Source organism: Megascapheus bottae, chromosome 11 (assembly GCF_031878675.1).
Source record: "Megascapheus bottae isolate mThoBot1 chromosome 11, mThoBot2.hap1, whole genome shotgun sequence".
Taxonomy (NCBI): Eukaryota; Metazoa; Chordata; class Mammalia; order Rodentia; family Geomyidae; genus Megascapheus; species Megascapheus bottae.
Window position 1 is genome coordinate 45,027,170 of NC_143519.1, and position 27,150 is coordinate 45,054,319.

Genomic DNA, 27,150 nt, shown 5'->3' on the forward strand with positions numbered 1-27,150 from the left:
GAAAGCATTTGTACATGCTACAGAGTTCTGAACTTGAGAGACTGATGCAGGAAGATCAAATTCATGGAGAGACCCTTCCTTAAAAGAAAATCTTTAGGCCAGGCATGCTGGCATGTGGCACATGCCTATAGAATCCCAGCTATTCAGGAGGTAGAGATGGATATCACAGTTAAGGTTGGCCTGGGCAGGAGGAGGTGGAAGAAGTCAACCATTTGAGAGTTGATTGTGGTGGCATGCCTATAATCTCAGGTATTTTGGGAGGTCTGAGGCCAGTGCCAGGCAAAAGCACATAACCCTATCAGAGTTTAAAGCAAAAAGCTCGGTGATAGAGAAACTTTGAGGCCTGGAGTTCAGACCCTGATGCTTCAAACAAACAAAAATAATGTTTTGACATTTGAGGAATGGACTAGACTGGGTCAAGGAGTGTATATATAATATAATATGTAATAGGTATTTATACACCTCATTAAAATTGTAGAAAAAATTTAAAATGTTTCTAGCAAATAGGAAGGACACATGGATTATTAGATAAATTGCATCTAATATGACAAATTTAAGATATTATGAACACTGTCATTGAATGTATAATTTTATTTTGGTGATTATAAAAATATAGTTTTTCAAAAGTTTTTTTTCCTATAAGTACTATCCTTTCACATGTGTTTTCTCAGTGATATTTATGCAGATGGGATATTCTAAATTCAGGATTGGTCAGAAACTTGATTTTCTTTTTCATTGTATTTTATTGTCAGGATAATGTATAGAGGGGTAACAGTTACATTCATCTGGTAATGGGTACATTAATTCTCTAACCCTGATACCCCTTCTCATGCTTTTGTCCCCCTTTCTCTCCCCAGAAACTGGATCTTTGTGTTCTGCCTGTTATGGGGAACTGCATTTGACCACTACCCTTTGCAGACCCTACAGCCTGAGTTATAGGGAATGTGTGATACCTAACATTGTTGATGAGAATTTGTAACAAACTCTATAGTGGGCTGGCATGGAGTGTAGCTCATTGTTGACATGGACAAGACCCTTGGGCTTGATCCCCAGCACTCTAAAACCAAACAATGCTATAGTACTTGAAAACTTAAAAAACAGCAATAACATGAAATACCTTTGGAATACCAACAGTGAGAATAAGCCAGGGATGTATTATGGCTAAGAAAGCTCCCGTGCAAGCAAATGGACCTGTAAAGAATTGAGCATGACTGCAGTGAGCTGTACTGGTTTGTAGTAGATATTTAGCCACTTGAAATGAAAACTGAAATTCACATAAAACATGTATATGAAGATATTTTCATACTTGCCCCCCAAATAAGCAGTCTGGTATTTACTAATGGATAAAACCACCGTGATAGTCTGCATAAACACTAATTGGCAATAAAACATGAAAGATTAATTTACTTAGCATGGCTGAATCTTAAGTGTATTTTTATAAAGATCATTGTTAGGACTGGGTGGAAAGCACATGGGATGCATTGTTATTCTATTATTTTGTGTATGGTTGAAATTCTCCATAATAAAAGTATTGAAAGGATATTTTAATGATATCACAATGTCTAGGTTCTGCACAGATGTGTCTAAAGTTCTATGTTCCAAGCCAGAAGCTGCATCTGAAATATTGTACATCAAACAGCTAGTTAAATGAAGACCAAGTCTGGTGATGTAAGTAATTTTATTTTATTATCCTAAGATATATAACTAGAAAGCATTTAAAAATGTTTCCTAGGCACAACTTGAAGGGGGAAAGGCTTCTTTATTTTAAGAATGTAGGGACCAAGAGTTTGGCCTACAGTAGAGTGCTTGCCTAGCATGCACAAAGCCTCAGTACCACATACACAGAAGAAGCCATAAGTGGTGCTGTGGCTTAAGTGATAGAGCACTAGCCTTGAGAAAGCTCAAGGATATTGCCCAGGCCCTGAATTCAAGCCCTGGAAAGGCAAAAAAAGAGGAAAGAAAGAAAAGAAAAGAAAGAAATTTCCCAAGTCCATAGACACATTGTAGAAAGTTACCAGTCCTAGTAGTCAGAAGCATGCAGTCTGAGCACAGGACAGAAGATGATATAAATAAATACTTCTCCTTCTGTGCTGGTCAGTGGTAGAGGGTATATGTGAAAGAAGAAAGAGGGTTGTGAAAACTGTTTATATTTACCTTTTCTTTGAGATAGTAAATATACTTGGGTTTATTTCTTAAGATTACACACATGCAATTCTATTTGTTCCCAATAGATTACCATCCATAAGCTTTCCCCAGCTACATAGTTCATACACATTGATGTTTAATACTTACATTATCCTCCTCTCTCCTACAAGTCCACACTTAGACAATTATGAAGCTGGGCATAGGTTGCTCATACCTATAATCCTAGCTACTCGGGAGGCTGAGATCCAAGGATCATGGTTCAGAGCCAGCTGGGGCAGAAAAATCTATGGGACCCTTATTTCCAATAATCTATATATATAAAAAAAAGTCAGCTGTGGCTCAAGTGGAAAGCACTAGCCTTGAGCAAAAACCCAGGGACAGTGCCCAGGCCCTCTCAAGCCTCAGTGTAGCGCGGGCACGCACACACACACACACACACACACACACACACGGGTTTGGAAAGTTTCTGCTATGTTCTCTGTATCTTGATAGGGATTTGGGATACATAGCTGTAGGCTTTATTTCAACTTGGAAATTTACATTTGAGATTTTTATATTATAGTGTATATATAAATTTTACTTATGGGAAGTGAAGAGTGCCTTGAGCAAAAGAGCTCAGGGTCAGCATGTAGTCCCTGAGTTCAAGCCCCATGATTGACAAAAAGAAAAAAAATAAATAAATTTTACTTATGGAGATGTTTCAACAATTATTTAGCTCTAATTAATGATATACATGCTGAATTATCTAGGGAGATGTCTGCTGTCCATAGTTTATTATTTTCATGATGCTTAACGTTGGAACTTAAGGCTTTGTGCTTACTATGCAGGCTCTCTACCATTTGAGCCACATCCACAGGTCTTTTGCTTTCTTATTTTTCTCCTAGGGTCTTGTGTTTATATGTATGGTGGTGGGTGGTATGGCAGGGCTAGACTATGATCCTTCTATTTGTGCTTCTCATCTTGCTGGGATCAGAGGTGTATACTATGGAGCCCAGATCTTCTAAACTGTTGGTTTTTTTTTTTTGTTGTTGTTGTTTTTCTTTTCCTTTTTGGTACTGAGGATTGAACCTAGGACATTGTACTTGCTAGCCAAGTGTTTCACCATATCTCAACCCAACTTTTTTTTTTTTTTTTGGTCTAGTTGGCCTTAAACTTCAATTCCCCTGGTCCCTTCTTTCTTTCTTTCTTTCTTTCTTTCTTTCTTTCTTTCTTTCTTTCTTTCTTTCTTTCTTTCTTCCCTCCCTCCCTCCCTCCCTCCCTCCCTCCCTCCCTTCTTTCTTTCTTTCTTTCTTTCTTTCTTTCTTTCTTTCTTTCTTTCTTTCTTTCTTTCTTCTTCTTTCTTGCGTGTGTGCATGCTTGCTTGCTTGCTTGTTTTCTCTTTTTCTTTCTTGTTTTTTTTTTTTGCTAATCCTGAGGCTTGAACCCAGGTTCTGGGCACTGTCCTTGGACATTTTTTGATGAAGGCTACTATTCTGCCACTTAATCCACAGTACCACATCAGGCCTTTTCTGTGTATGTGGTACTGAGGAATTGAACGCAGGGCTTCATGCATTCTAGGTGAGCACTCTTAACCCTAGACTACACTCCCGGCCTCTGGTTACAAATGTCACTCACCATGCTATGCTATAATTTACTTTATTGATATATATATATAAATAAATGTAAATATATACCATATATTTATATATTTTTATTACTTTTTGTTTTTTTATAAATACTGTGGTTTAAACTCGGGCCTTGTACTTGGTAGGCAGGTGGTGTACCACTTGAGCAATGGTGCTAGCCTTTTTTTCTTTAAACAGTTGAGCAAAGGGGTTTCAATAAATTTTTTTTCTAAATTTAATTAACTTTTTGCTTTATTTTTTAAGTAGGTCCTATCTTTTTGTCTGGGCTGGCCTAAACCACAGTTCTTCTGATGTTTCCCAGATAGCTGGGTGGCAAGAGCCTGTGTTCCTAGTTTTTTATTGTTTGAGCTGGGGGTATCTGTCTCATGAACTTTATTACCAAGCTGGCCTTGAACTGAGATCCTCCTGATCTTTACCTCCTGAGTAACTTGGATTATAGCTGGTAATAGAATGTAATATTTATGTTTTTGCTTGTTTATTCCAAATCTTTGGCTGATAATATGATAGAACCATTTTAGATGCCAAATACTATTTACTCCATTTGCTAGTCCAGGAGCTTGAATTCAGGGCGTGGACACTGTCCTTGAGCTTCTCTTGCTCAAGACTAGCTCTGTATCACTTGAGCCACACCACCACTTCTGGCCTTTTCTGTTTATATGGTACTGAAGAATGGAACCCAGGGCGTCCTGCATGCTGGGGAAGCACTCTACCATTCATCTACCTTCTAATTGGTCTAGGAGTTCTTTAGGGTTCTATGAATTTTTTTTTTTCCAGTCCTGAGGCTTAAACTCAGGGCCTGGGCACTGTCCTTGAGCTTTCTAAGTTCACAAAAGAAAATTACAAAATCTCATTTATTCTCTAGGCTACTAAAGAACTCTTTGTTTGATTTCCCCTTTTTTCACATCTGACTCCCTTAGGATTGCCCTAGTGGCAAATGCAGCTGTAGTGTACATGCAAATGTAGCTCCTGGGGGAGAAGATTCTCCATCAGAGCTCTTGGATGCTCATATTCTCATAGCCTAATGCCATTGAACTACATCTTGTTATGTCAGTGTGCTGACTACCCATTCACTACCCATCTTCTGAATCTCATGTAGGTCTGCAGAAAGTATATATTTATATATTTATATATATATATATATATATATATTGCGTGTGTGTGTGTGTGTGTGTGTGTGTGTGTGTATGTATATGTGTGATGGGACTTGAACTCTGGGCTTGGGTGCTGTCCCTGAGCTCTTCAGCTCAAAGCTACCACCCTGCCCCTGGAGCCACAGCTCCACTTCTAGTTTTCTAGTGGTTAATTGGCAATAAGAGTCTCACGGTCTTTAGTGTCTAGGCTGGCTTTGAACCATGATCCTTGGATATCAGCCTCCTGAGTAGCTAGGATTACAGGTGTGAGCCACTGTACCAGATACCTAATACTGATACTTTTGTGTTGAACAGATACCTTTACATTATTCATTCAAATTACTTAACTATCTTTTATACTGGATTGCATTATATATTAATACTATTATTTTTTATAGAACAGATAATATTTGTTCATTTTACTTCAGGATTGACAGTCTTATGTTAATGTTATTCAGATTATATTGCTTAAATGTCTCCAAGACATGTAAGATTCTAACATAGCTATGAAAATCCAACATGGTTTAATTTATCACCAGGTAGGAGACATGTCTAACAACCCTCCCTTCTCAGCTCCCTCTTCAGCTCAAAGCTACCACCCTGCCCCTGGAGCCACAGCTCCACTTCTAGTTTTCTAGTGGTTAATTGGCAATAAGAGTCTCACGGTCTTTAGTGTCTAGGCTGGCTTTGAACCATGATCCTTGGATATCAGCCTCCTGAGTAGCTAGGATTACAGGTGTGAGCCACTGTACCAGATACCTAATACTGATACTTTTGTGTTGAACAGATACCTTTACATTATTCATTCAAATTACTTAACTATCTTTTATACTGGATTGCATTATATATTAATACTATTATTTTTTATAGAACAGATAATATTTGTTCATTTTACTTCAGGATTGACAGTCTTATGTTAATGTTATTCAGATTATATTGCTTAAATGTCTCCAAGACATGTAAGATTCTAACATAGCTATGAAAATCCAACATGGTTTAATTTATCACCAGGTAGGAGACATGTCTAACAACCCTCCCTTCTCAGCTCCCTCTTCATTACCACCATTCATCTCCATCAACTAAGACAAAAGAAAGGTAAATAAAATATAACTTCTCACTTTGATGAGACAAAATAAATATAAATACTATACAACTGGGTGTAGGATCCTAGATCAGTGGTACATTGCTTATCTAGCATGAATGAGGCCTTGAGTTAAAGTCCCAGCACTAAAAAAAACAGACATCTCTGTCTGTCTATCTAGCCATCTATCTGGATCTAGGTATCTATGATATATCTATTGTATCTCTATTGAACTGGTGAATCTGTGTTGACTTTTCATTACAAGTGATTTTTTTTTTCTGCTTCTGATATTGGGGCTTGAACTCAGGGCCTCACATTCTTGCTTGGCTTTTTCAAAACTTGAGACTGGTGCTCTACCATTTGAACCACACTTCTGCTTCTGGTTAATGGGAGTCCCTTGAATTTTTCTGTACAGGCTGACTTTGAACAGCTGTCCTTAGATCTCAGCCTCTTAAGTAGCTAGAATTAAAGGCACAAGCTACCAGCTCCTGGTTGGTTATGGAGTTTTTGATTTGCTTATTTTTTTTTTGTCAAATAAGTAAAATGTGGAGGAATGGAGGAATCTTCTTCTTCTTCTTCTTTTTTTTTTGCAAATTTGGTGGGAAGTGTTATTTTATTTTATTTTTTTCCAGTTCTGGAATTTGAAGTCAGAGTCTAGGCACTGTCCTTGGGCTTTCTCAAGGCTAAAGCTCTACCACTTGAGCCACAGCACCATTTCTGGCTTTTTTCTATGTATGTGGTACCAAGGAATCGAACCCATGTCTTTGTGCATGCTAGGCAAGCACTCTACCACTAGGCTAAACTCCTGGCCCGCAGAATCTTATTTCTGTCAGGGAATTTTTATTTGGCCATGGCCCTTGTATTTGCTGAGAAAGAGGTAAGGATATCCTACAGCAGGAAGCCTGGCTAAGGTATGTGTTACTCCCACGTCCAGGCTGGTCTTGGGCAGGTCAGTATGTGGGTTGCATGTGTTAGGTGCTGTCTATCTCCTTGCTCCACTTGCCTCAGCATGTCCAGTTCTGTTAGTGTTTGTGGATTGTGTATGTTTTATACATACACTTCTTCATTACCTGCCTTTTTCAAAGATGAATATTTATTTACTTTGAACTGTCAATTTAAGATGATGTAAATGGTATAAATCCCTGCCCTGTGACTGTCAGTTTTTATTTCCCACTCCTACTTTCCTCATCCTCCTTTCTTCCTTCTGCTCTTCTGTTTTCTCAGACTCTCATGAGAGAGGGTCAATGTTCTTTTTTTCTTTTTCTTTTCTTTTTTTTTTTGGTCTTGGGGCTTGAACTGAGGATCTGGGAGCTGTCCCTCAGCTCATTTGCTCAAGGTGTTACTTTACCACTTTGAGCCACAGCTCCACTTCCAATTTTTTGGTGGTTAATTGGAGTTAAAACTCACATGGATTTGCCATTACAGAAAGAGAGATGCCTATTTGTGTTTTAATAAAACTGGTGCAGGAAATTCTAAAACAAAACAAAACAAAAAACACATGGGCAGGGCCATAGTAGCTCAAGCCTGTAATCCTAGCTACTCAGGAGGTTGAGATCTGAAGATCAAAGTTCAAAGCCAGCCCGGGCACAATAGGACCCGAGACTCTTATCTCCAATTAACCTCTAGAAAATGGGAAGTGGGGCTTGGCTCAAAGATAGGGCAATAGCCTTGAGTTGAAGAGCTCAGGGACAGTGCCCAGGCTGAGTTCAAGTCCTTTGACCCACAAAAAAAACAACAAAACTTTACATGGACATTCCTGCCCTGGCTAGCTTTGGACAGTGATCCTCAGATCTTAGCCTCCTGAGTAGGATTACAGCTGTGAGCCATTAATGCCCAGTGACATTCAAGTTTTTTTCTTCCTTTCTCCTCACTTTTTCTTTCCTCCTCCTCTTTATCCTCCTCCTCCTCCTTCTCTTTCTTCTTCTCTTCCTCCTCCTGTTTTTTTTTTTTGGGGGGGGGCAGTCCTGGGCTTGAGCTCAGGGCCTGAGCACTGTCCTTGGGCTTTCTCGAGGCTAGAGCTCTACCACTTGAGTCTCAGCACCACCTCTGGCTTCTTTTCTATGTATATGGTACTAAGGAATCATGCATGCATGATTCCTAGCATGTCTTCATGCATGCTAGGCAAGCACTCTACCACTAGGCCAAACTCCCCGCCCCCCTCATTTTCTTCTGTATAAATTTTCTGAACTGTACTGTTCATGGAGCCATTTTAGAAGCATTTGAAATATGCCTTCATATTTTAAAGGTGAAATGGATACTTCTTTAGGCCAATTTGCTTCTATGCAAATTGTCCAGAATGATAGTTGCATTCAGTGAAATATTTCTTTACTTCACTTACTTGTATCCACCAGTTCTGAAAAAAAATTAAGAAAAACTTGCTTTTCCTTTTTTCCCCACTAGCTAGTATAGTAGGTATTTTAACAGATTTTTTTTCTAAAATGAAAATACATCATTGCTAGAGGAGATAGTTTCTGTGTGTGTGTAGAACCTGAGAAAATTTGAGAAGAGGTGCAGAAAGAATTTTTATATTTTAGGAATTGAGGGGGCTTCTTGGTTTAGTTTGAAAAACATAGCCAGATAAAATTACAGTAGGGAGCTGGGCATGGTGGCTCACGCCTGTAACCCTAGGTACTTCGGAGGCTGAGATCTGAGGATCGTGGTTCAAAGCCAGCCAGGCACTAAAGTCTGTGAGATTCTTATGTCCAATTAACCACCAGAAAACCAGAAGTGGTTCTGTGGCTCAAGAGGTAGGTCAATAACCTTGAGCTGAAGAGCTCAGAGACAATACCCAGGCCCAGAATTCAAGTCCCACGACTGACAAAAAAAAAAAAAAAATTACATTAGGACATACAAAAGCGATAAGATTTAATGGGACAACAAGCTAGAATCCTGTTACAAAAAGTTACAGCGGGGTCGTAGTGTGGCCCAGTGGTAGAGTGCTTGCCTAGCATACAAAGCCCTGGATTTGATTCCTTGATACCACATACATAGACAAAGCCAGAAGTGGTACTGTGCAACTCAAGGGTAGAGTGTTAGCTCTGAGAAAGCTCAAGGACAGTGCTTAGGCTCTAAGTTCAAGTCCAGGACTGGCTGGCAAAAAAAAAAAAAAAATCACAGACGTCTTGGTGGTGTATTTTAAGTAATTGTGTGAATTGAACATCAAAGTGAAAGTTGCTCTCCTGGTCTGTTGTTAACTTTCTCCTTTCCCTGTGTAGCCCTTCCTTGTGCTTACCCTTAGGCACAATAGAGCCTGGTAGGCAGGCTGTCAGCATTGCGTTCTGGTAGTTCTGTCTTCAAGTTGTAGCACCCATTGGTCCTGTTACTCCTAGTCAGATCTTCTATTTCTATATACAGAGAAAATGCTACAGTGATTTACCAGTTCTAACAAAAGAGCATTGTGTCAAGTTGTGTGATTTGGACTCTTGCATAAACTTTGGTGGCAAACTAATGAGGACGTGAGGGGGCAGCTCTAGTGCTACACCTCTCAAGTGGCATTGTAATCTTCTGGTTGGGGGGAGGTACCTCATTATGCTGTGAGGTCTTTTAAGGCTGAGAATTTTATTTATCTTTGCCCAGCCCTGATCACAGTGTGCTTAGCTGAAGAATGTGCTAAACACTTCTTGGCTGAAAGCTGTGGGAGGCAGAAAACAGCAGAGATGCCCTGCTGAGGACAGAGTTGTACCCAAATGGCCGGCAGAGGGCAGGCTTGCACCAGCTGCTGCCTTGCTGTTTCCTTCTGTGCTGCAGCTGTTCAGAAATTTAAATTTAAACCTGCATAACCACATCAGGATATCGTCAGTTGCATACAACAGACCTGCATTACAGTTAGTCCAAATAACAGCCCAGAATTAGCTTAGTAACACTGAAACACAATTTTGCAAAGTCAAAAGAAAAAAAATTCCTGCTCAGTCTTTCAGGAAATATGACAGTCTTTTAATTTTGAATGGTCCTTACATTGACTTAGCTAGTGAAGACACAGGTTTGTGAAACTAGTCCTTTAGGCTGGCAGAAAAATAAAGAATTCTTTCTTAAGTGGGGCTCTAGGTGTTCCTGAAACCAGAGAGGTGGCCCTTAGGAAAATGGCTGCTACAGTGCTGTTCTCTTGCTTGTCTCCCTGTGGGTTATTTGTATAATTTATGGGCTGGTAGTAGAGTCAGGAAACCCTGGATTCTAACCCCATCACTGAAAAATTGAATGCATTATTAAAATTAAGATATATATATATAATATTTTTTTACTTCATTTAGAGAAGTACACAGTGAGTGGTTCAGTATTTGTGACACACTCAGATTATCTGGATTTGAATTCTGGTTCATCATTTATTAGCTAGGTGATCTTGAGAAAGTTATTTAAACCGACTTTTTATTTTCTCATTTATAAATAAGATTATTGTTTCCTTTCCTTGGAATATTTTAAAGATTGAGTTGTCTTTAGGTGACAACATTTGGTACATTAAAAAGTGTTACAACTGTTGGCAAAATAAAAACTTAAGCTGGGCTTAGTGGCTTAAGCCTGTAATGCTAGCTAATTGTGAGGCCAAGTTCAAGGTCACCTTCAACATAAAAAGTTTGCATGGGGCTTGGGAGTTTGGCCTAGTGGTATAGTGCTTACCAAGCATGCATAAAGACCTGGGTTCAATACCTCGGCACCACATATATAGAAAAAGCTGGAAGTACATCACCAATCTTGAGCTATGGCTCAAGTGCTAGAGCAGTAGCCTTTAGGAAAGCTCAAGGACAGTGCTCAGGTTCTGAGTCCAAGCCTCAGGACTGGCAAAAAAAGTTTGCACGACTCCAACCAGTCACATGCTGCTGGCTGCAGCATGTGAGTTTGACATCCCCAGCAACTTGGAAAACCTAAGTAGGAAGGTGGCAGCCCAGAGCAATCTGGGTAGAAATCAAGATCCTGCCTGGAGATTAATGAGGTTCTATTGAGCTCACTACTTACTTATGAGCTCTCAGGAGACTGAGAGCTGGAGGATCACAGTTTGACTCTACCCAGGCAAAAAAGTTTACGAGACACTCCATTTCCAAAATAACTAGCAAAAAGTGGGGCTAGAGTTGTGGATTCACTGATATATCACCAGCCTAGCCTAGGTCTGGGTCTTCACTTCAAACCCCAGTACTACAAAAGAAGAACTCAAAAGAACACAAAAAGGGCTCTGAGAATGGGTCAAGTACTTGTTAGGCAGGTACTTTATCCTTGAGTTCAGTCCAGGACCACTAAAAATTAGAATACATAAAACTTAAGGGAGACATTATTTTAATAATGAATAATGGCCAGCATACTGAAGGTATTTTCTGAGGGTTGTGTGATTGTTAGGCAAGCAGTCTACCCTTTGAGCCATGCCTCTATCCTTTTTGCCTTTTTTTTTTTTTTTTTGGCCAGTCCTTGTGCATGGCCTGAGCACTGTCCTTGGGCTTTCTTAAGGCTAGAGCTCTTGAGCCACAGCACCCCTTCCAGCTTTTTTTCTATGTATGTGGTATTGCTGAGGAATTGAAGCCAGGTCTTCATGCATGCCAGGTAAGCACTCTGCCACTAGGCCAAACTCTCAGCCCCCCCCCACCTCCTTTTACTTTCTCTTTCTCTCTCTCTCTCTCTCTCTCTCTCTATATATATATATATATAGATAGATAGATAGATAGATAGATAGATAGATAGATATTATAATTTTTTACAGTTCTGGGGCTTGAACTCAGGGTCTGGTTATTGTCCTTGGACACTTTTTTTTTTTTTCCCCCTCAAGGCTAGCACTCTGCCACTTGAGCCACAACACCATTTCTGGCTTTTTCTGTGTTTGTGGTTCTGGGGAATCAAATACAGGGCTTCGTGCATGCTAGGCGAGCACTCTACCACTAGGCCAAACTCCTGGCCCTGTTCATTATTTTTCAGATATGGTTTCTGGCCAGTGTAGTCTTGCACAGAAATAGCTGAATAGCTGGAATTATAGGCATGAACCATCATACTCAGTCCCTCTGAGGTTGTTTTTAAAAGGATGTAGGTAGGCTTTTAATGTCTTTCTTGGAGAGAATCAGTTGTGTAATAAATGATAACAGTAAGAAAAAATGGTTAATTAATCTGAGCACCAATTTGAGAAACAAAAGGCCTTTGATTATGATTCTAGACAAGGCTGCCATTTCCACAGTCCATCATAATTAGCTGACATCTCACTTTGTGAAGCTTAAAACACGGTAGTCCTAAACTTAAGTCCCTAAACTTGCAAGGAACTGAGGGCCGAAAGTGTTTCTCTGCGACTGTGGATACCTCTTTACTGCAGAGCAGCTGTGTTGTTGTTTAGGGTTTGTTTTGGTGGAATTGGGGATTGAATTCAGGACTTGTACTTTCTCCCACCAGAACCACATCCCCAGTCCTTCTTTACTTTTAGTTTTTTTTTTTTTTTTTTTTTTTTATCAGATAGGACCTGTGTTTTTGCCCCATGCCCTTTCTCTACAATTCTACCTCAGCCTCCTAAATAGAGGGAATTACAGAGGTGCATGCTGACAAGGTTCGTTCGTTCTTTCTTTCTTTCTTTCTTTCTTTCTTTCTTTCTTTCTTTCTTTCTTTCTTTCTTTCTTTCTTTCTTTCTTTCTTTCTTTTTTTTTTGCCAGTCCTGGGCTTGAGCTCAGGGCCTGAGCACTGTCCTTGGACTTTCTCAAGGCTAGAGCTCTACTACTTGAGCCTCAGCACCACTTCCGGCTTTTTTTTTTTTATGTATGTGGTACTGAGGAATCGAACCCGGGTCTTCATGCATGCTAGGCGAGCATTTTAACCACTAGGCCAAACTCCTGGCCTCTTTCTTTCTTTCTTTCTTTCTTTCTTTCTTTCTTTCTTTCTTTCTTTCTTTCTTTCTCTTTTTCTGTCTGTCTATCTGTCTGTCTGTCTGTCATGGGACTCGAACTCTGGGCCTGGGCGTTGTCCCTGAGCTGTTCAGGTTAAGGCTACTGCCCTACCCCTTGAGCCACAGCACCACTTCTGGTTTTCTGGTGGTTAATTTAAAGAGTCTCACAGACTTTAGTGCCCAGGCTAGTTTTGATCCTCGATCCTCAGATCTCAGCCTCCTGTGTAGCTAAGATTACATGTGTGAGCCACCTCACCTGGCTCAGGGCAGGTTCTTAATCATCAAATCCCCTGTTGTCCCCCCAGCTGAAGGCAGCTGTGGTGAGATTGTGTCTGATTGTGTGTTGGGTCAGTAGGGAGCAGCTGGCAGGAAAGAAGGAAAAGGACTGTCGTCAGTTCATGCATGAAGGAACCTGAGGGCAGGGTAAGCTATGGTAAAGAGGAAACACTGACCCACAGGATGCCTATGCAGGCCCCTTCCGAGGACCTGGGGTGGAGAATGAAGCTCAGCTCTAGGGCTCTTGCTCAATAGGTTGAAGCAGCTCTGAAAGGGTCTGTAGAGGCTGGTATTAGAGGTCCCACTTAGAAAGAAGCACAGTATTAAAGCCGCTGTGAAAGAAATTTTGCTTTCTCGCAAGACAGCTTCTGCCTGAGCTGAGGAGTGAGGGCTAGAAGGGAAGAAGGAGCCTGGCTTGTGGGGGAAGGACAGAGAGGCTATAGAAGGAAGCAGCTTGGATTCTTTGAAAAACTGAGGGGGTGTGAAGATTAGTGATCCTTATACAGGACTTGTGATCAGAGTTCTTCCAGCTAACAGAAAGAGAAGAATCTGAGCACTTGTCTGGCCTTTCGAACATACTGCTGCATGGGAAGTGTGGCTGTGGCTTCAGGGGTAGGGCAGTAGCCTTGAGCTGGATGGCTCAGGGACAGTGCCCAGGCCAAGACTTTAAGCCCCATGACCCACCAAAAAAAAAAAATGGACACACAAACATACTGCCTGTGAACCACCTGGAGATCTTGTTAAAATCCTGTGAAGATTCTGAGTCACTGGAGCCAGAATTCTGCCCCAGACTGCATTTCCAGGGAGCTTTCTGGGAGTTTCCGAAACTCCCCATCCAGCAGCGAGGGTAGTGACTTGATTTAGAAGAAAGCAGACATCTACTAGAGACCCAACTATGGGTCACATTCAAAGTTACTTTTGCAGGCTTCCAGGGAGCAAAAAAATTCAAGAAGGCACTCAACTGTGGGGCAAGGATGGAAAGGCAAACCAGACTCAGAGAACCCTCTCTGGAAAGAAAAATGGCTGTTTTTTTTTTTCTTAAGCAGGAGGCTTACTTCACTAATAATCTGGGAGGTCGGGGGTAGAGGGAAAAGCTAGCAGTAGAGCCACTGAAAGGCTCAAGAAACAGCTATTAAAATTCCTTGCAGGCAACCATTGGAGGCTGTGCAAGAAGATACAGGGTTACCCTGATCGAGCATTTGCAGCCCAGAGGTCTTACTAAGAGAAACTGCTACTTGTAATAGACGAAGCATGATAGCTGTACTAAGCTTAAGGCAGATTTTCTGGGGGAAATGAGGACAGACTAAGGAAGCCAAAAAGGGTTGGGTGTTGGCTTTGCAGAAAGCTGAGTTACACTTACAAATAGAGCTGCCAGGTGTCCTGTATTGAACTGGACTGTGTGGTATTTTAGCTTCTGGTGTATTCAAATGCAGTCACTGCCTATTTTGAGAAAAATCAGTATTTCATTTGCACGTTATCTTATGCTTTGATTGTTTTTTAATCAGCAGAAGTTTGTAATTTCAGCTTTTAGTTACTCCTGCTAAGCATTGAACGGATAAACATGACCTTAAAGAGCCTTTTAATTTTTTTGAAATGTGAGGAATCCTTTTATTTATCTATGTCTAAGTGCAATGTTCCAAAGCTACTGTTAAATATTCTTTTAAATAAAGAAAAAGTCAGTCCTTAGACTGGAGAAGGAACACTCTACAAGAAGTCATCTCTCTTAGCCTCTGAGGAGTGGATATTTTTGTTATACTTCAGGGCACACACATTTCTCTTTGAGGTAATAAGAACTAACATTCACTGAGGGTTACACATGCCTGGTGCTAGGTGAGCATTTTACACTCTCTGCCTTCTTTCTTACAGTACTTGTAGAAGATAAAACAATTTAGAAAGATTCAATATTGAGCCCAAATCCTGGAAGTTATCCTTAAGCCCTCTTTGTCAGCCATAGCTCCAAAACATCTTTCCTCATTCTCTTTCTAGCTTGAAAGTTGCAGTCTTCCAAACCTCTCTCGCTCCGCACACAATGACCAGAATGATTTTTGTTTTTTGAACTGTAAACCAGAGTATGTACTCTTCAGAGGCTTCCTACATGTAAACAAACCCAGAGTCTTTCTTGATTGCCTAGTACAAATTCTCCATCCATCCATCCATCCATCCATCCATCCATCCAATGTTTAGAGCCTACTATGTGCCAGGTTCTTGTCTGGATGCCAGCATATTGCTCCTCTACAGAGTGCAAGTGGACTATAATCACAACAGTTCATACTATGTCAATGGCAGTAAGTGGTCTTGCCATGCCCTCCAAAGGGGAAAAATGAAAACTCTCAGAAGTATCAAGAGGTGTGAGGGGCCATTGTAAGCAGGATGGCCATGGTCTTTCCAAAATGATGACATTGGAGCAGTATGGAGTGAGCTGAGTATACTCTGGAAGAATATTCCAGCAAATACAAATTTCCCAAGCCAGCTTTAATACTTGGCACATTTGAGTAATGACCAGGAGACTACAGTGGCTAGAGCAGAAAGAAAACCACAAAGAGGTCTTGGACTTTTTAGTGCCTCAGCCTCCTGAGTAGCTAGGATTACAGGTGTGAGCCACCGTGTCCAGCTAGATGTTTTTGTTTTTGAGCTACCTATTCTCTGGCTTGCACGTAAGTTTCTAGCTTCCTCAGGAATGATTTAGATCTCTATCCCTAGGATGTAAAACTTTCTCCTCATTGTTATTTTCCATTTACTAATCAGTTGGATCTATTCAAGTTAAACTGTAGACTTGGTTAATTTCTTTTGGAAGTGTTTCTTCCTTCAAACTAGGTTACAGAAACAATTAGACATACAGCTGCAGAAAACAGGTTTCTACTTTCAACTTTAAGATGAAAAAAAAAATGAATATTCAGAGTTTTGCTTCCATGTTGAAACTAACCAACTTTCTTGGTAAAGTTCTAATTTGTGAGTGAGGTGTGTGTATGTGTGTGTGTGTATGTATATGTGTATGTGTGTATGTGTATGTGTGAATGCATGCATGCACACACTACTGCCAGTCCCTGGGCTTGAATTTAGGACTGTAGGTGTTTTTTGTTCAAGGCTAGTATGCTCTACAGATCATTTCTGGCTTTTTTGGGTACTTAATTGGAGATGAGTTTCATGGACCTTTCTCCTTAGGCTGTCTTTGACCCTGATCCTCAGATTTCAGCCTCTTGAGTAGCATGGATTACAGGCATGAGGCATAAAGTTCTATTTTTAACACATATAAACTGGAGGATAGGAGTCCTTATGTCTTGAGAAGGTGGGTAGGCCCCATTAAGAGCAGGAGGAATTGGGGTTAGCACAAAGGGACATATGTGTCCAGCTGTGTTCAACATAGTTGGATAACCCTGTCACTTCCTTAACTGGTAAAAATTCATTTCCTCCAAACTACCTGATGTGTTTGCTGTGTGGATTAATTGAAGTAGTATGTGTGAGGTCACACAGTGATTTGTTGAATGATTGGAAGGCCTTATATAAATTTCTGGCAAACCACTTTTCATTTTTGTTTAGTTATGGTTTTTGCTCTAGCTCTGTTGTTTCTCAAGCAGCAAAACTTTCAATATTACTTAAACCAGGAATGAATGGCTAAGAATTAAAGATGCTAAACTATAGGGGTGGCTGGGCTCAGAGGAGCTTCCAGGACTTACTCTGCCAGGTGAACCCGTACCCATAGTCTCCTCCTGAAGATCAGAGTGCCACCTACAGCTAGAGGGACAAGGAAGCAGAGAGGGTGGCAGTTGGATCTTCTCTGTGTTATAGATGATTTACTGCCTAACCAATTAAGTGTGTTAAGGACTAAAAAGCTAGTCACTGATAGAAGTTCCAAGTAGAGTGGTACATTTCTGTAATCCTAGAACTTGGGAGGTGGAGGTAAAGGCAGGATTCAAGAACCTGGAGGATCAGGAGTTTAAGGTAAGACTGGGCTTCATCATGAGACAAATAAAGCCAAAACACACACACATACACACAAGTGTGTGTGTGAGAGCGCACCCATGCTTGCGTACTTACCAAAAGAAAAGCTTTTCTTTCTTTATCTCTGCCTTATAATTTGGTAAAGGACTTCCTTCCATTAAGTGCTGATTCTTTCCAAGAAGATAAGCAGAGCTAACATGTACCAAGATTTTATGGAACCCGCAGTCAGTTGGCCCCAGCATGAGGTTATAAGAGGGCCTTTTTTTTCCCCCCATAAACCAGACTTCAGAAATTTATGCTACTGTGTTTATTTCTCTTTGTTACTTTCCAGCACAATGAGACTCAAACTCCTGGGAATTTAGTTTATTTTTTTCCTAATTTTATTTTTTAATATATTTTTATTGTAATTAATAGAAAGGTTACATTATATTCACCAGATAGAAGGTGCATTACCTACCTGTCATCCATCATTCTGTTCTGTTCTGTTCTGTTCTGTTCTGTTCTGTTCCATCCTATCTATGGTCTCACTGCATGACCCAGGCTGAAATTACATGTGCATTATGTACCACTGTGCCCAGCTTGAATTCTGGGCCTGGGTGCTATCCCTGAGCAATTCAGCTTAAGGCTAGTGCTCTATCACTTGAGCCACAGCACCACTTCTGGTTTTCTGATAATTGATTGAAGATAAGACTCTCACAGACTTTTGTGCCCAGGCTGGCTTTGAATCATGATCCTCAGCTCTCAGGCTCCTGAGTAGCTAGGATTACAGGCATAAGCCATGAGCACCTGGCTGGGTCTCCTCCTTTTGAGGCAGGCTCTCTACCAGTTGAGCAACTTAGTGTTTTTTTTTTGTTGTTGTTGTTTTTGTTTTCCTTTCTCCAGTGCTGGGGCTTGAACTCAGGGCCTGAGCACTGTTCTTGGGCTTTCTTCAAGGCTAAAGCTCTACCACTTGAGCCACAACACCACTTCTGGCCTTTTCTATGTATGTGGTACCGAGGAATGGAACCCAGGAACCTTGATGCTGGACAGGCTGCATAGGTAATAAATGCTTGCAGTCAGGAAGAGTCGGAGCAGGAAGAGAGAATGTCTTAAAGTATTTAACTTCCGATTTTGTATATTAAAAATAGTGTAACTGTAGGTAATGTGCTTTACAAGAGGACATGAGTGTCATGAATTGATAACTGAAGTTTTAAGAGTCTTAAGACTGTTTGGACTGGGGGTATAGTTCATATGTTTTTTTTGTTTGTTTTGGGGTTTTTTTTTGTGCCACTCCTGGGGCTTGAACTCAGGGCCTGAGCACTGTTCTTGGCCTTTTTTCCTCAAAGCTATCACTCTACCACTTGAGCCACAGCACCACTTCTGGCCTTTTTTTATGTATGTGGTATCGAGGAATCGAACCCCTGTCTTCGTGCATGCTAGGCCAGCAAGCACTCTATCACTGGGCCAAACTGCTGGCCTAGTTCATATGCTTTTTATGTGCCTGATAACCTAGGTTTGATTCCCACTACCACAAACAACAGAAAAACAATAGAGTGAAGGCCTACTGAATGTAAATACTGGTTGGAAGAGGATAAACTAGTAAGTGTTCTTAAGTGAGAAGAAAAGCTAGGAGACACTGTAAAGTTGGGAAGCTTTTCTGAAAGAGACAATGGTAGAGTACCACTAAGAGATAATGAAACAGAACTGACTAAGCCAGATGTGGTGGGACATGCTTGGGAGACTCAACTCTTGGTAAGCTGAGGCAGAAGGATTCAGAATTCAAATCCAGCCCAAGTGACATAGTGAGACCCTATCCTAAACCCTCGCTACCACTATCACTTCCCCCCGAAAGGGAAAGAAAACCAGAACTGAAAAAATTTCCGGATAGATTTTATAGCATGCCGTTGTATTATATAATCAGGCCCCCCATACATCTTCATGGTCATGTGTGTTTTTGCCTGATGGGGAGGGAAGAGGAGGGGCTGCTTTAGAGCCATCCCTGACTTCTAGAGATCTGGCTGCATGAGCAACAATCTGCATGGTGTCATAAACAAGACCATTATAAGATAAACACATTTTGACAAGGCATTTATTACCAAATACTTTGATATCAGCAACCCAACTAGGATCTTGGTTTTTTTTGTTTTTTTTTTTAAGCCTGTATTGTGCAGTGCTCTTCAGGTTTCTAATGAAGTCTAGATCCTCAGGAACAGAGTCCTGCAATATGCTTATTGATGTTAAAAGTATGTTTGATGCCACTGAAAATGATGGAGCCATGTTGTATCCTTGTTTGCAGAAGAAACATTCTAAAAATATCCACAAGAGAAGTTTTTGAAGCCAAAATAAGATTGTCATCATCAAATCATTTTCAGGATAAAAGCCTAGGCCAAGGTGTGGGTCAATTGTTAAATGGCCTGACTAACAAGCCAAGCCCCAGCACTGCCAAAAAAGAGAGCTTAGTAAATCTTTGAGTGGGAATGTAGCTCAGGAGTAGAGTGCTTGCCTAGTATTTATGAAGGTCTAGGTTTGAATCCCAGTACCACCCCCCTCAAAAAAAAAATAACAACAACAACAAAACACAATTTGTGACCAGAACAGGCAGCCCCCAATGAAGTATCCAGACAGTTACAAATTTAAGAATTCATTAGCTTAAGGGATCTCAAAGTTGTTAAGAAAATGTTGTTTGGGGCCGGGAGTTTGGCCTAGTGGTAGAGTGCTTGCCTAGCATGCACTGAGACCCGGGTTCGATTCCTCAGTACCCCACATACATAGCAAAAAGCCAGAAGTGGTGCTGAGGCTCAAGTGGTAGAGTGCCAGCCTTGAGAAAGCCCAACGGCAGTGCTCAGGCTCTTGAGTTCAAGCCCCAGGACTGGGGGGGGGAAAAAAAGAAAATGTTGTTTAAAAACACACAGCTAGGGACCGGGAGTTTGGCCTAGTGGTTAAAGTGCTTGCCTAGCATGCATGAATACCCAGGTTCGATTCCCCGGTACCACATACATAGAAAAAAGCCGGAAGTGGTGCTGAGGCTCAAGTGGTAGAGCTCTAGCCTTGAGAAAGTCCAAGGACAGTGCTCAGGCCCTGAGCTCAAGCCCAGGACTGGCAAAAAAAAAAAAAAAAAAAAAAACCACACAGCTAGCTATATGGAAATATATTGGTACATGTCATTTTCCTTCGGGGGATTTTAGAATATTTGTCTTGATTGTATATTTTGTTGGTATCTTGTGTAATTAACAGATACATGGCATTAAAAGGTTCAGAAAAAAGAAATACCAAATAAGCTGGGTGCCAGTGGTTCCTGCCTATAATCCTAGCTACTCAGGAGCAGGCTGAGATCTAAGAATCATGGTTCAAAGCCAGCTCAGGTAGGTGTGAGATTCTTTCTTTTGGGTGTGTGTGTGTGTGTGTGTGTGTGTGTGTGTGTGTGTGTGTGTGTGTGTGATTCTTATCTCCAGTACACTCAGAAAAAACCAGAAGTGGAGCTGTGGCTAGTAGAGCACTAGTCTTGAGTGCCCATGTCCAGAGTTCAAGCCCCAGGACTGGCAAAACAAACAAGTAACTTGAACAAGAACTAGATCCTATGCCTTGCAATGTCAGTGCCTTTTACTGACAAAAATCATCTCTGGAAAATGTTGGGCTGGAATCTCAACTTTAGCAGTTTATAGAAAGGAAAAGAATTAAGTGTTCAAATGTATCCAGGGAGTCTCACCAGTATCGCTTTCCTGTGCATACCTGTTTTGATCTTAGTGATTGCCTGCTCTTCACTGACAACTTACATTTTAGTGTACACTAAATTCCACTGTTCTTTTGTTACAGAACATCCATCTAGGAGTTACCTGGGTCTTTGATAGGGAGAAGAGCTAACCATAGTGTACTTACATAACTCAATTAAAATTCTTTTTAAAATATATTTTATTGTAATTAATAGAAGGGTTACATTATATTCACCAGATAGAAGGTACTTCACAAACATTGCTACCTCTTCTCATGTTTTTGTCCCCATTTTTCTTCCCTCACCCCAACCCCTCATCTTGTTTTCCCCCCTTCCCTATCCTATTTCAAATAAACATATATACAGTATATCAGATAACAAGATAAGATACTGTAACAATATGAGATAACCAGGGGACAACAAAAGAGATGAGAAATATCATGGTACATTAAGAACAACAATCACACATTGTATGGCTCTTGTTTCTTTGATAGGTAGGGAGAAGAGCTAATCATTCTTACTTAGTCTTCAGTGCTTTGCTGGTGAATGAATTTTAAGCTTTAACGTTAGTTCACTTTAAAGAACAGTCAATAGAAGGAAATTCCAGTGTGACAAGAACTTTGACAATCCCAGTGTTATCTCCACCAGAATCTACTTACATTGTGTTGTTCCCAGGAGGATGCAGCTGCACATGCAAGTTTTAATAGGGAAGTTTGCTCTGAGTACATTTGTGTGGCAGTTCCCTTTCTGTTGTGCAGAAGACCCTGGGAGAAGAGTGAAGGGTGGTTCTTCCTTTCCCACTTCTTTTTTTAAAAAAACACTTAAGTGAGCTTCATATACTGTATGTTTACTTAGTCTAGGGATTGCTATGCAACATTTAATGAGTACTTTATGTTTAGTTGGGCAGTTCATTAATTAGTATCCACCATACCAGCATCTGTTTACAGAAATCCATATTATAGAATTATATTGAAGATAATTGTGGTTCATGAGTTAATAACTTAATTTTCACCAATTTAATTTTCCTGTATAATCTATCTAGCAGGCTGTTTGAAATGTTTTTAAACCAGTTTTGAGTTACATTGTTTAGCAGTGTTTGTTAGTGGACAGTTGCAGTGCCATACAGAGAACTTGGAAGTAGTCTGGTTTTAGCCTCCCCCCTGCCTCAAAGGACCGCTGTTACAAAGGACCACAGTCTCCACCCCAAAGTGTCGGATAGGATGAAACAGGCCTAGGAACTGTTGTACAAAGTTACCTAGCTGCAGCCAGGGCGATATGGCCAGCCCTGGGAGTGGACAGGGGCTTCTCCCAGGTTCAGGAAGTTTTTTCTCCCAGGTAACCTGCTGCTTCCTTCCACGAGGGAACCCGCACACTGTCAGACCCCTCTCTTATCAGTGTGTCACGGAGGTGCTGGGCAGCACAAGTCAGGCTAGTGACTGCAACTCAGGGCCAATAATTTGGAACTAGTTTTCAAGCTCTTCCCTCCACAGGGAAACAGTCATGCACTTTTCCTTTCAAGAAAATCTAGGTAGAAGATGGAAAGATAGCGCTGTGAAGGTCCGTGATCAAGGAATGAGACTGATAGAAAAGTGGAGGTCAAACAGTTTTATTCTGCGCCTAGCATGGAGGATCACACTGAGCGGCAGAGAGCACGACTCTAGTGTCACAGGCTGACTTGTATAGGGCCCACGTCATAGGGGTAAGCCTGCCCTAGGCATGTGGCCAGTAAAATTGTAACAGAAAAGTTGTATAGTGGTGTTCGGCCATATGCGGGCAGTCGTATCAGTCATAACTGGTCCTATTGTTTAAACTAGCTTATTACCCTAGTCAGATTAGGCGCACAGTTTGATGGGCAAATGGCAGGGCTCACATTCCTTTGCAATTAGGGAGGCTGTGTATTTGCTTTTTTCCTGATTGGATGCCTTCCCTTGGTCTGGCTGCCCCTATACTCTGAGCTCTGTTGTCAGGGAATTGCATACCAGACTTTATGGCTTTTTGTGCTTGTTTTTCTGAAGTAACTTCTTTATGGACTGGTTAGTTACTTAAGAGCAGGGCCAGATCGAGTTTAAAGGGGTAACCCACAAAATGGCTGCTCCGTTTTAATTTTTTTTAAAAAAATAGGGTTTCTCTGGCTACGTGGGTCCTTACAGGCACAAGGACGGGGAAGGGGGAGATGACAGATGATGCGGGCCTGGGCCAGACTCGCAGGAGTGGGATCTGTGGGGCCGGCCCCTAGCTGCGGAGACTGGGCTTCCGGTCTTGGATGCAGATGAAGTGGTGTGAAGGGTTGGGCTTTTTTTTTTGTTCCTAAAAATGCAACGAACAAAAAAAAAAGTACAACAATCCAAACCCAACGGACTGTCTCCAGGCGTGTCGCTTCCTTGGGAGACTTCCTGCGCGGCGGCTCCCTGCGCGGAGGCTCCAACCCGGGTGCAGCCCCAGGATGGGAAAGGGTGGGGCCGCCTCGCCCTCCCACCCGCGCGCGGGCTCGGGCGGCGGTTGGGGACACCGGAAGCGAGCCGGCCGCGCCCCTTCCCTTCCACCCCCCTTTTCCAGTGGAGGCTGAGCTGGAGGCGATGCCGAGGCGCAGCCGGCCGAGCGGGGCGGGGCGGGGCGGGGCCGGCAGCTCCGCGAGTCTCCGGCGGCGCGGCGCGGCCCGGCGAGGTGGCTGCAGCTAGCGGGCTTGCAGCTCCGGCGGGGCTCCCGTTGTCCCTGAGGCCGGATCTGGGCCCGCCGCCAGGCTCCTCTGGGCTGGGGTAAGCGAGAGCCGAGAGCTGCAAGCCCGCCACGGCCGCGGGGGACGGGCCGCGAGGGACGGGCGCGGGTGGGAGCCTCAGTCTAAGCAGCGCGGTAGCCGCCCGCTGGCGGGCCCGGGCGTCAGCTAAGAGGAGCTCGGCCGGGCCCGCGCCTTCATCCTCGCCATCCCAGAGCGCCTGGAAAAGAGAGGGCGAGAAGAAACCCCAGCCCTCCACCCGCCACCCCTGCGGGACGCGCGGGATGGCGCCCTAACCCACAAGTTGTGAGCACAAAGGCCTCCAGCTTCTGCCTTTATGTCCGTCCCTGCTGGCTGGTTTGTTGGTGGGGCGACTGAAAGAAATGAAGGGTTAAGAACACAGATGCGGTGCCTGACACCTCTTTCTCTTCTCTTCTCGCAGTGGCTTCTAGCTTGTCAGCCAAAACGAGAAAGAAGCCCCGATTGCTTTGCCCTGGGAAATAGTAATCCTGCTGAAAACACCTGCTTGCCTGGGACAGAGGTAAATTATACCACCTTTCTTCATCTCTCATTTTAAGAGAAAGCCGATTTATTTCGCCCAGCATCTTTCCAAATTGAATTGTGTGTATATATATTCCATCCACTTCTTACACTGGTGGTCTTTTGTCTTTTCATGTTCTGTCAAAACAACCCCCCCTATAGTTGTCAGTCTTTATATGGCAATTATTTTAGACGGTTTATATTAAAAACAGCTAAAATTGCAAAGAAGCTTCAGCAACATTAAAAATAAATTCTCTCACCTGGTGAACTGTCAGGTTTACAGGGGCTTGTAGAATAATAGGCCTTAACATTTCTATGACTATAGATTAGGCATTTTTTAAGAGCAAAAATTCATTTACAAAGCCATTCTAGTAGAATTTGATGGTTTACCTGGTTATGTTTCTTTCTCACACAACTGGAAGATAACATTTCACAGTTAATTTATTTTTCTGGGGTTGGAGGTAGAGCCTACAGCTTAGGGCAAGCTAGGTAAACACTACTATGTAGTTAAGATACATTATTATTATTACTATTATTATTGTCGGTCATGGGGTCTGAATTTGGGGTCTGGGGGGTTGCCCCTGAGCTCTTTTTGCTCAAGACTAGATAGCGCTCTATTACTTTGAGCCATAGCTCCAATTCCAGTTTTCTGGTGGTTAGAGATAAGAGTCTTGCAGACTTTCATGTCCAGGCTGGCTTTTAACTGCAATTCTCAGATCTTGGATTCCAGAGGAGCTAGCATTACAGGCATGAGCCACTGGTGCCCGGTCTTAAGATAACATTTCCTCTGATTTCTTCCAGCTCTCTTTTCTTTAACTTTTTCTTGACTGGCAGCTGACTTACTAAAACTGTTTCCTGGTCCTTGCTGCCTTCTCCATTCCACACATTTATGATAGGTTATTTGACAGGCTGGTTGCCATTTCATAAGTTGGAATGAGTACATTTCTTTTTTCTGACCCTTCTTTTTATTTGGTGTTATTGGCATTTGAACTCAGTGCCTCTTACTGACATGTGTTGCTCTACCTTGTGAGCCACACAATCAGTCTTTGCTTTAGGTTTTTGTGAGTGTGTACACATTATATGTGCTTGTCCTGGGGCTGGGTACATCACTGTTCTACAACTTGAGTCACAGCTCCACTTCACCATTTTTTTTTTTTTTTTTTTTCTTTATACTTAATTGGATATCACAGTCTCAGACTTTCCTTCCCTGGGCTGGCACTGAACCACAATCCTCAGATCTCAGCTAGCTAGAATTTACAGCTGTGAACTACTGGTGCCTGGATGCTTCAGTTACTAATTTTTTTTAATTAAAGAAATTTTATTTTTGCCAGTCCTGGGGCTTGAATTCAGGGCCTAAGCACTGTTCTTGGGCACTTTGGATCAAAGCTAGTGCTCTGCCACTTGAACCACAGCACCACTTCCAGCCTTTTCTGTGTATGTGATACCAAGGAATTGAACCTAGGGCTTTGTGCATGCTAGGCAGTCACTCTACCTCTACACCACGTTCCCGGGCCCAAGTATGGTAAACTTTTTAAGAGCTTTTTCTTGACCCAGTTGTACTATTATGGGAATTATCTAAGGAAATAATAAAAACTATGTAAGGTTTTAATCAGAATAAGATACTAGAACCCAAACAATGAGAAACAATGATAAGGAAAACGTGTGGTAAGAACAGGATAATTCTATCATGCTACCTATTCTGTTAAAATGTGTGTGTGTGTGTGTGTGTGTATGTATGTACGTACGTACGTACCTATGTAACCAAGCACCCATGCTTACATAAAGACATGAGATTGAAAGAAACAGACCAAAATAATAATGGTGTTTTTTTTTTGTTTTTTTTTTTTTGCCAGTCCTGGGGCTTGAGCACTGTTTTTGGGCTTTCTCAAGGCTAGAGCCTCTACCACTTGAGCCACAGTACCACTTCCAGCTTTTTCTATGTATGTGATACAGAGGAATTGAACCTGGGTCTTTGTGCATGCGAGGCAGGCACTAGGCCAAACTCCGGGCTAAACTTGTTTTGTTTGGCAATTTTCTCCCCTTGTATTTTCTATAATTACTAGCTACTTTGATAATTTAAATAAGAGGTAGGTGCATAGGTAACCCCATCAGTTTTATTGTGTTGTCTCCTTTCCCCCACCCCCACCCCTTGTTTTTTGGCAGAATCTTCTCTCTGTGGTGGGAACAGGCTAGCCATGAGCTTGAACTCCCCCTCTGAATGCTGGTTTTGTAGGCCTATACCACTGCAGCTTGGACTTGGTGTCATCCTTCTATGATCTTTTTTGCCCCCTCCTCCCTGTACTCTGGATTGAAAGCCTGGGCTGCATTCAACCATTTAACACCCACAACCCTTTTACCTGTTGTCTAGTCATCCAAAGAGCATATCTACCTGGCACCCTGGTTCCCACATACAATCCTAGCTACTCATCAGACTGAGATCTGAGGATCAAGGTTTGAAGCCAGCTTGGGCTGGAAAGTCCATGAGACTCTTTCAGTTAATTTGGACATGTGACTCAAGTGGTAGACTGCTCACCTTGAGGAAAAAAAAGTCAGGGACAGTACCTAGGCCCTGAGTTCAAGCTCCAGGACTGGCATCATGGGGGTGGGGGTTAAGCGCATGTCACTCTAGTAAATGGTCAAAGTTAAGTTCCAAGTATAGCTTCTAGGGAATGTGTCTCATTTTTGCTCCATTGCAACAACAAAACTTGGTAAGCCAAACTGACATCAGGGATGTCTGTGTTCTCAACTCTAGCTGAGACAGTGTTGTACATTGTAGAATTTATTTTTATGTGGTTTTTAAAAATATAGGTACTTATGTCTCTTAAAATGACAGTATTTTTATAAATACTCTACATTTCTGAATTTTAAGTAGAAATTGCCTTTTTGTGTATGTATTTCATCTTTTAAAGTATTTTTATATCTTTAGATTGTCCATTTGATTTTTCATGAAAGACACTGGCATTGTTATTATCTTGGACTGGGACGCAAGATTCTAGAATGGCACTGGAATAAGAATATATTTAATTTAGATAAAATAATATGTGCTAGGTGCGGTGGCTCACACCTGTATCCTAGCTACTCAGGATGCTAAGATCTGAGGATCCTGGTTCAAAGCCAACCCAGGCACTAAAGTCCATGAGGCTCTTATCTCTAATTAACCACTAAGAAAACTGGA

The 27,150-nt window shown here is 41.8% G+C and overlaps 1 protein-coding gene across 8 annotated transcripts in view; it reads left to right on the forward strand.

Annotated features, from left to right (window-relative positions):
• The window catches only part of Trim13 (tripartite motif containing 13), a 40,509-nt gene that overhangs the window by 6,786 nt on the left and 6,573 nt on the right, over positions 1–27,150 (forward strand). For 4 of the 8 annotated variants that reach the window (XM_090342179.1, XM_090342181.1, XM_090342182.1 and 1 more), the window contains exons 2-3: positions 1,567–1,668; positions 23,878–23,976. In XM_090342179.1, the coding sequence (XP_090198305.1) occupies positions 1,648–1,668; positions 23,878–23,976 (120 nt within the window). In that variant the 5' untranslated portion in view covers positions 1,567–1,647. Of the gene's footprint in view, positions 1–1,566; positions 1,669–5,911; positions 5,996–20,247; positions 20,376–23,404; positions 23,479–23,646; positions 23,742–23,877; positions 23,977–27,150 lie in introns of those variants that run through there. The other 4 variants (XM_090342183.1, XM_090342185.1, XM_090342187.1 and 1 more) reach the window with 4 other exon arrangements.